This window comes from Haplochromis burtoni, unplaced genomic scaffold (genome assembly GCF_018398535.1).
Source record: "Haplochromis burtoni strain Fernald_Lab_line unplaced genomic scaffold, NCSU_Asbu1 Contig_449, whole genome shotgun sequence".
Classification (NCBI taxonomy): Eukaryota; Metazoa; Chordata; class Actinopteri; order Cichliformes; family Cichlidae; genus Haplochromis; species Haplochromis burtoni.
Genome location: NW_024582810.1, coordinates 67,237 through 77,030, shown reverse-complemented (window position 1 = coordinate 77,030; position 9,794 = coordinate 67,237). Strand labels below are relative to the sequence as shown.

The 9,794-nt window shown below is 37.9% G+C and overlaps 1 protein-coding gene across 2 annotated transcripts in view; it reads right to left on the bottom strand.

The window, feature by feature from the left end:
• The window catches only part of LOC102299244, a 23,300-nt gene extending 13,888 nt beyond the window's left edge, over positions 1-9,412 (bottom strand). The window contains exons 1-2 of one of the 2 annotated variants that reach the window (XM_005945914.2): positions 9,346-9,412; positions 9,078-9,235 (exon numbers count right to left, since the gene is read on the bottom strand). In XM_005945914.2, the coding sequence (XP_005945976.1) occupies positions 9,078-9,214 (137 nt within the window). In that variant the 5' untranslated portion in view covers positions 9,215-9,235; positions 9,346-9,412. Of the gene's footprint in view, positions 1-9,077; positions 9,236-9,319 lie in introns of both variants that reach the window. The other variant, XM_042213533.1, reaches the window with a different exon arrangement.
• Between the last annotated feature and the right edge of the window lie 382 nt (positions 9,413-9,794).

Here is a 9,794-nt window from a genome sequence, read left to right as displayed (position 1 = left end):
ACAGTGAATTCCCAGAATACCAGACTGCATTCCAAAGCTGTGGTGTGGAGGGTCACGAGACAAAATCTAAGCTGTAGGTTGGAGGTGAGGGAAGAAAGGTTATAGGTTAAAGAACCCCTATTAGGGGGCCTCCCAGAAAGAATGCCAAAGATCTGTCAACAAGAGAAAAAATAATTTTGTTGTAATAAAAAAAGGAGTTATGTTGATTTAAAATAATGTCTGCAGTAAATGTTTCTGGTTGTTGTAAGATAAGCCTGTTATTGGACTGTTTCAGCATGTTCCAGGATGTCTGACATTTCCAACTGTACATTTATGGCACGAGGTGTGAGCTTGATAGATGCCCCATAAAACTCAAACCTGAAATAACACATGACAGTGGTGATCAGATTCAGGCTTTGGGACCAGCAGGAGACCACTGCAGGCAGCCAAAGGTCTCAGACCTATTTCATGACTGAAGTCATGCAGTGCTTCAGGCCTGCTAAGTCGATGAATACTTAGAATAAAGACTTCTGTCAATGCAAGTGCCGTTAGAACTCAGTGTGGGTGTAATGTAGTGTATTCTTGACCAATAGAAGTGTTTCAGCTGTTTGACACAGGTAACTGGATTCACTTCTATTTCTTCTAACCCAACCATGTGATGGATGAAAAATGGTCATAGTGAGGAGTGCCACAAACAATCTTTCCCGCCCAAGCAACATAGTACCAGCACTGGTCCATATCTGTTGCTCTTCGCAAGTTCTAACAATGATAAACATGACTGCAGCATTGATGGTTTTTTTTTGTTTTTTTTAAATTGTGTTCAGCAAAAATTGAGAAGTTTAGAAAATCAGTTAACTACTGACTGCAACAGGGCCAGTTTATGGAGCTACAGCGGCAAGCCAAGTTGATCTACAAGAAGCAATCTGATAAAGGATGCTTTGCAGCCTCTACATTGTTTAAAAAAAAAGTGGAAATAAGACACATTTCCAAAAAATAAGGGTGCAGAATCTGTCTGTCTAACAGCGCTAACAATGCATACCTATAACTTATCTAGTATGAGCTCTGGGATGGCTTTAGCTCAGAAATTTGATGGACAAAAAAAAATGAATACTTACACAAAATACATTATACAGAATCTCTGTAGGTATCTGTCCAACTCTCAGTTCTTATTCAACACAACAGAAAGTAAAGAGGCACCACCTTCAGCCTTTCTGCTTTACAAGGTTATTATTATTTATCTCAAGGTGAATTTTCTAATAAATAGACAAGTATATTAGCACAACAAAATACACAAATCACAAAAAATAATCAGCAAGGTTAAAAAAAGCCTTTGCCCAGCCCTACTTAAGATACCTTGCCTAATTCCACTGCAGTACAGTAGGTGCTACTACAACAGTAATATTGCAGGCGTATGTGTGTAGATTATTTTGTGAGTGTGTGTGTTAGAGGCTGTTATATTTTTAGATAGGGCTGTGCCTATCTAAATGTCTAACAGCAGGTTAATGACTCCCAGACTGACAGTATATATAGCAGCAGAGCTGTTGGCAGTGTCACCACCCTGGTCACTCAGATTATCACCACTCAAGGTACAGCTCCTTGACCTCTGCAGGATGTGAGAGATATTAATGGCATTCAAAACTGAGTCAAAATACAAATCTAATACTTTTTCAAATGGTTTGTTTCTCTCTGTGTGCAGGGAGTTTGAAACAGCTTAAAGATGTCCAGTGAGAGGAACCCAGAGGTGGTTGGCTGCGGCGCGTCCATCATGAAGAACGTCTGGGAGATCAGAATGCGAGAGTATGAACTGAAGATAAAGCTGGAGGAGGAACGGATACTGAAGAGCGCTCTGCCCTCGTAAGGGAATGCATGTGTATACGTGTTTTGTTTGTTTGTTTATTTTATTTATAAAGGTTTTACTAAGACCATTTTTGTTAGTTATTTGAGTCTAGAGCACAGTAAACTCTACCTTCTAACAGCCCTAAAGTATAAGAGTGTTACAGAACTTACTGTCTTAATCTCTCAGAATATTCGTTACTTCTGATAAAGCAGAACAAGTCATTTTGATGTGTAAGTCTTACAGAGGTAAGCTGGTTTCTATATGACTTTTTGTTGCACTTATTTGCACTTCCATTTTTTCATTTGGCTTATGTCCAATTCAGTAAAATGAGCCCAAGTCTTAAAATGTCTTAAAATAGTTTAAACTAGATTTTTACTAACTTCTAACATTTTTTATTGCTCTAAATATGAGCTTTGCTGTCACAGTGTACATGTTTTTGCACTAGCACTTTCTTTCAGTGACACCTAGATTTTCTTCATCTCTAATACCCAAGAAAATCCAGAGTTCTGGTGAAAGTAATGGGGAGAGAATAAAAGTTTAATAGATGATAATGTTGAAAGACTGACAAATTATTGAAATTAAAAGTGTTTCTTATGCCTAAAATTTGCTTTCATAAAAGTAACATAAAATATCAGGGATGATAATAATAAAAATAATAAAAAGGTAGAAAGTATGGTGTCCTACAAATAGAATTTGATCCATCATGAGACTAAAAGGTCAACAGTTAACCCTGATATCAGAGCTAAGAGAGGAGGTACATGCGCTAGAATGCCTTGGATGTCATGACACTTTAGGTAGCTCAGGCAGCTGAACTGATTTATTGGGACGTGTAATGAATACCTGAAAAAAGTGACACAAATTACAGTTGTCCCTCAAAACTGAAAGAGAGAAGGTCAGAGTGAAGTTACCGTACATTAAACATAAAAATTAAGACACTTTAAACCACAAAAAAATACAGAGGTTTCTTAATTTCCTGAACCAGGAAAATCAGATTCTGTTCTATTTCTGTCTAGGAATTTCCCTCTCTCGCTATATTCATTAAAGTGCATTTGAATTCAGTGTTTAGCAGTAGTTAGTAGAGATGGCACGATACCACTTTTTTATGTTCGATAGCGATATCATAAATTTGGATATCGGCCGATACCGATATGAATCCGATATAGTGTTTTTTAATCAATAAAACTGTTTTTAATATCTTGCTGCTTTTTGTATAAGTTCATACTCAAGTAAAAAACAAACAAACACTAAACTATTCTGTTATACCTTATGCAAAAAATACACTGCACCCAAAATATTTCATAGTTCAGCAACACTGATCAATCTAATAAACTTAAACCTACTCCATCCTCCCTATTCTGGTATTTTAAAGAGTACTTAGCAGAAATATTAAGCAACCTAACTAATAGGGTTGCAAACTCCCAGCAAAAAAAAAAAAATAGGGAACCACCCACCCTCCACCTCATGATGCTTAATGACGTAATCAACTTTAATTTGATGCAGTGTGGAAAAAAAACACAGAAATCAATTATTTTTCAAGAATAATTAAATAGATTCAACATCTTTCTTCAACAAGATTGCAGACTGCACAGATGGTACCTTCCCAAAGGAAAAAGTACTATAGCTTACTAGGGTATATTAGACTTAATAGTTACTATATACAGTAATGGACTTCTATACATTTTACATCAGATTAAAACTTTGGGTGTAAGATTCAGATAATTATTTATTAAAAGCTTTTCCCTGTTCATGCCCTATCGGCCCCCCTGGCTAAACTTTGCTAGATCCGCCCCTGCACAGTTACCAGCCGTCAGCTATGTAGAAAAGGATCCTGGTGTAGAAAGTAATATTAAATAAATTCTAACAACAGCTTATCAAGCTTAAACGTGCTGCTGTTGTTCAGCCGCTGGTTTCCTCTTTCTGGCGCGAAGTGGGCAATAAACAAACAAGAGAGACGACTCGCGACAGAAAAGCCGATCAGCTGATCATTGATCAGGCTGGACTGGGACAAAAAATCGTCCCGGGCATTTTGACTAGAGACCGGCCCACCAGGTATTATAGGAAAACCATAAAGCCTTTGAATGAAAACGAACACTGTTGTCACAGTGATGTACACTGTCTTGCTGGTATATATGTATCAATCTAATAAACTTAAACCTACACCATCCTCCCTATTCTGGTATTCTAAACAGTACCCGAAAGTAGACTGCTTGGTCGAGTTAACCTCCTGAACTATCTACAACACATGGTGAAAACCTGAAATTAAGACAGAGAAGACTAGAGGTGAGACATGATCATTACTGATTACTGATGACAGATTTAGATATATTTTCATAAACCATTCATTTGCCACATCAATAAACAGCATGGCAGGGCAAAATATTTTTTCTAACATGGCAACCTTTAAAAAGTGAAAGGAGATAGAAAGACAGGTGAGAAAGAATAAAACTTAATTGACTTTTTGATGGCATTTTACACACAGTACTGGTACAGTATCTAGAAAATGTGGGAAAATACTGGCATCATATACAGTACTTACTTCTGAAGAAATTATGATGGGACCCTAAAAAAATTACTATGTACAATAATGGATTTCTATACATTTTACATCAGATGAAAACGTTTGTTGTAAGATTCAGATAATTATTTATTAAAAGCGAGACATTTTAAATGAGAATAAGAAAGAAAAGTATTTCTTTGTGCCCCCCTCTCCCTGTTAATGCCCTACCTGGCCCCTGGCAAAACTTTGCTAGACCCGCCCCTGCACAGTTACCAGCTGTCAGCTACTTAGAAAAGGATCCTGGTGTTATTTGTCTCTCAGAAACAGTTCATAACTTCCCTTCAACTCATTCATGTCACCTAAAAGGTAAACCTGTTTCTCCATCACCTGTTCAGCTCTGATGATTCAGTAAGGACATCTCCTGGTTTCATCTTCATGTTTCCCTCTCACCAGATAACCAAACCATATCATGACCAGCAGCTTTACAGCTGTGGCTCCAGCAAACATCAGCTGATACTAGAAATTAATATTAAATAAATTCTAACAACAGCTGATCAAGCTTAAACGTGCTGCTGTTGTTTAGCGCGACATCCGCTGGTTTCCTCTTTCTGGCGCAAAGTGGGCGATAAACAAACGAGAGAAAAGCCGATCAGCTGATCATTGATCAGTTTCATGATTGAAGTAGAAACAGGAGAGGGAGGGGGAGAGAATGAGAGGAAGAGGCAGCTGTGCAGCAAAGACACAGAATAACTCCAGCTTTGTGTCTTTTTCATTGTAGCTGAAGTCCGGGACAAACTGTTCCTTTTCACCTCAATAAGAAACGCGTAATATTTTCTCTGAATACAGACGATTCCGTTTTTTGAAGGACGGTTGGCAACTCTAATAATTAACTTATGAACAAAATAAAGTCAACATCAGTAACATCATAGCACCCACCCAGCTGTATATGAAATCCGGGCGATTGCTAGAGATCAGAGCTTTGGGGGTGCTGAGCACCCAGAGAGCTGCCCAGCCAGGCAAGATAAACCTGTCTCTGTCAGTCCCTGCATCCTTAAATGTTGTCCCGAGTTCTCTCTGACTGTCACTTTGGTGCATTTAAACCCCTGTTCCTCCCTGTCCTCATCTGTCTGTTGTCTGTGAAAGAAGAATGGATTGGAATAGAAAAAATACATATCAATTTCTTAAAACGAGTGGTTGCAGGGACTGACAGAGACATGCCACATGCGAGGGTTATTTCTTGCCGGCTGGCCCAGCTCGCTGGTGCTCAGGCACCCCCCAAAAGCGTACAGCTAGCAAAATCTGGTTTCTTAATACACTGGGCGGGTGCTATGATGTTACTGATGTTGAACTTGTTTTTATCTTATTTTATTTAGGTTAGTTATTAGAGTTTCCAACCGTCCTGTAAAAAACGGAATCATCTCGTATTCAGAGAAAATATTACGCGTTTCTTATTGAGGTGAAAAGGAACAGTTTGTCCCGGACTTCAGCTACAATGAGAAAAGACACAAAGCTGGAGTTATTCTGTGTCTTTGCTGCACAGCTGCCTCTTCTTCTCTCATTCTCTCCCCCTCCCTCTCCTGTTTCTACTTCAATCATGAAACTGATCAATGATCAGCTGATCGGCTTTTCTCTCTTGTTTGTTTATCGCCCACTTTGCGCCAGAAAGAGGAAACCAGCGGATGTCGCGCTAAACAACAGCAGCACGTTTAAGCTTGATCAGCTGTTGTTAGAATTTATTTAATATTAATTTCTAGTATCAGCTGATGTTTGCTGGAGCCACAGCTGTAAAGCTGCTGGTCATGATATGGTTTGGTTATCTGGTGAGAGGGAAACATGAAGATGAAACCAGGAGATGTCCTTACTGAATCATCAGAGCTGAACAGGTGATGGAGAAACAGGTTTACCTTTTAGGTGACATGAATGAGTTGAAGGGAAGTTATGAACTGTTTCTGAGAGACAAATAACACCAGGATCCTTTTCTATGTAGCTGACAGCTGGTAACTGTGCAGGGGCGGGTCTAGCAAAGTTTTGCCAGGGGGCCAGGTAGGGCATTAACAGGGAGAGGGGGGCACAAAGAAATACTTTTCTTTCTTATTCTCATTTAAAATGTCTCGCTTTTAATAAATAATTATCTGAATCTTACAACAAACGTTTTCATCTGATGTAAAATGTATAGAAATCCATTATTGTACATAGTAATTTTTTTAGGGTCCCATCATAATTTCTTCAGAAGTAGCTAAGTACTGTATATGATGCCAGTATTTTCCCACATTTTCTAGATACTGTACCAGTACTGTGTGTAAAATGCCATCAAAAAGTCAATTAAGTTTTATTCTTTCTCACCTGTCTTTCTGTCTCCTTTCACTTTTTAAAGGTTGCCATGTTAGAAAAAATATTTTGCCCTGCCATGCTGTTTATTGATGTGGCAAATGAATGGTTTATGAAAATATATCTAAATCTGTCATCAGTAATCAGTAATGATCATGTCTCACCTCTAGTCTCCTCTGTCTTAATTTCAGGTTTTCACCATGTGTTGTAGATAGTTCAGGAGGTTAACTCGACCAAGCAGTCTACTTTCGGGTACTGTTTAGAATACCAGAATAGGGAGGATGGTGTAGGTTTAAGTTTATTAGACTGATACATATATACCAACAAGACAGTGTACATCACTGTGACAACAGCGTTTGTTTTCATTCAAAGGCTTTATGGTTTTTCCTATAATACCTGGTGGGCCGGTCTCTAGTCAAAATGCCCGGGCCGATTTTTTGTCCCAGTCCAGCCCTGTCAATGATCAGCTGATCGGCTTTTCTGTCGCGAGTCTGTCTCTCTTGTTTGTTTATTGCTCACTTCGCGCCAGAAAGAGGAAACCAGCGGCTGAACAACAGCAGCACGTTTAAGCTTGATAAGCTGTTGTTAGAATTTATTTAATATTACTTTCTACACCAGGATCTTTTTCTACGTAGCTGACGGCTGGTAACTGTGCAGGGGCGGATCTAGCAAAGTTTAGCCAGGGGGGCCGATAGGGCATGAACAGGGAAAAGCTTTTAATAAATAATTATCTGAATCTTACACCCAAAGTTTTAATCTGATGTAAAATGTATAGAAGTCCATTACTGTATATAGTAACTATTAAGTCTAATATACCCTAGTAAGCTATAGTACTTTTTCCTTTGGGAAGGTACCATCTGTGCAGTCTGCAATTCTGTTGAAGAAAGATGTTGAATCTATTTAATTATTCTTGAAAAATAACTGATTTCTGTGTATTTTTTCCCCCACACTGCATCAAATTATAGTTGATTACGTCAATTAAGCATCATGAGGTGGAGGGTGGGGTGGTTCCCTATTTTTTTTTTTTTGCTGGGAGTTTGCAACCCTATTAGTTAGGTTGCTTAATATTTCTGCTAAGTACTCTTTAAAATACCAGAATAGGGAGGATGGAGTAGGTTTAAGTTTATTAGATTGATCAGTGTTGCTGAACTATGAAATATTTTGGGTGCAGTGTATTTTTTGCATGTAGGTATAACAGAATAGGTTAAGTGTTTGTTTGTTTTTTACTTGAGTATGAACTTATACAAAAAGCAGCAAGATATTAAAAACAGTTTTGTTGATTAAAAAACACTATATCGGATTCATATCGGTATCGGCCGATATCCAAATTTATGATATCGCTATCGAACATAAAAAAGTGGTATCGTGCCATCTCTACTAACTACTGCTAAACACTGAATTCAAATGCACTTTAATGAATATAGCGAGAGAGGGAAATTCCTAGACAGAAATAGAACAGAATCTGATTTTCCTGGTTCAGGAAATTAAGAAACCTCTGTATTTTTTTGTGGTTTAAAGTGTCTTAATTTTTATGTTTAATGTACGGTAACTTCACTCTGACCTTCTCTCTTTCAGTTTTGAGGGACAACTGTAATTTGTGTCACTTTTTTCAGGTATTCATTACACGTCCCAATAAATCAGTTCAGCTGCCTGAGCTACCTAAAGTGTCATGACATCCAAGGCATTCTAGCGCATGTACCTCCTCTCTTAGCTCTGATATCAGGGTTAACTGTTGACCTTTTAGTCTCATGATGGATCAAATTCTATTTGTAGGACACCATACTTTCTACCTTTTTATTATTTTTATTATTATCATCCCTGATATTTTATGTTACTTTTATGAAAGCAAATTTTAGGCATAAGAAACACTTTTAATTTCAATAATTTGTCAGTCTTTCAACATTATCATCTATTAAACTTTTATTCTCTCCCCATTACTTTCACCAGAACTCTGGATTTTCTTGGGTATTAGAGATGAAGAAAATCTAGGTGTCACTGAAAGAAAGTGCTAGTGCAAAAACATGTACACTGTGACAGCAAAGCTCATATTTAGAGCAATAAAAAATGTTAGAAGTTAGTAAAAATCTAGTTTAAACTATTTTAAGACATTTTAAGACTTGGGCTCATTTTACTGAATTGGACATAAGCCAAATGAAAAAATGGAAGTGCAAATAAGTGCAACAAAAAGTCATATAGAAACCAGCTTACCTCTGTAAGACTTACACATCAAAATGACTTGTTCTGCTTTATCAGAAGTAACGAATATTCTGAGAGATTAAGACAGTAAGTTCTGTAACACTCTTATACTTTAGGGCTGTTAGAAGGTAGAGTTTACTGTGCTCTAGACTCAAATAACTAACAAAAATGGTCTTAGTAAAACCTTTATAAATAAAATAAACAAACAAACAAAACACGTATACACATGCATTCCCTTACGAGGGCAGAGCGCTCTTCAGTATCCGTTCCTCCTCCAGCTTTATCTTCAGTTCATACTCTCGCATTCTGATCTCCCAGACGTTCTTCATGATGGACGCGCCGCAGCCAACCACCTCTGGGTTCCTCTCACTGGACATCTTTAAGCTGTTTCAAACTCCCTGCACACAGAGAGAAACAAACCATTTGAAAAAGTATTAGATTTGTATTTTGACTCAGTTTTGAATGCCATTAATATCTCTCACATCCTGCAGAGGTCAAGGAGCTGTACCTTGAGTGGTGATAATCTGAGTGACCAGGGTGGTGACACTGCCAACAGCTCTGCTGCTATATATACTGTCAGTCTGGGAGTCATTAACCTGCTGTTAGACATTTAGATAGGCACAGCCCTATCTAAAAATATAACAGCCTCTAACACACACACTCACAAAATAATCTACACACATACGCCTGCAATATTACTGTTGTAGTAGCACCTACTGTACTGCAGTGGAATTAGGCAAGGTATCTTAAGTAGGGCTGGGCAAAGGCTTTTTTTAACCTTGCTGATTATTTTTTGTGATTTGTGTATTTTGTTGTGCTAATATACTTGTCTATTTATTAGAAAATTCACCTTGAGATAAATAATAATAACCTTGTAAAGCAGAAAGGCTGAAGGTGGTGCCTCTTTACTTTCTGTTGTGTTGAATAAGAACTGAGAGTTGGACAGATACCTACAGA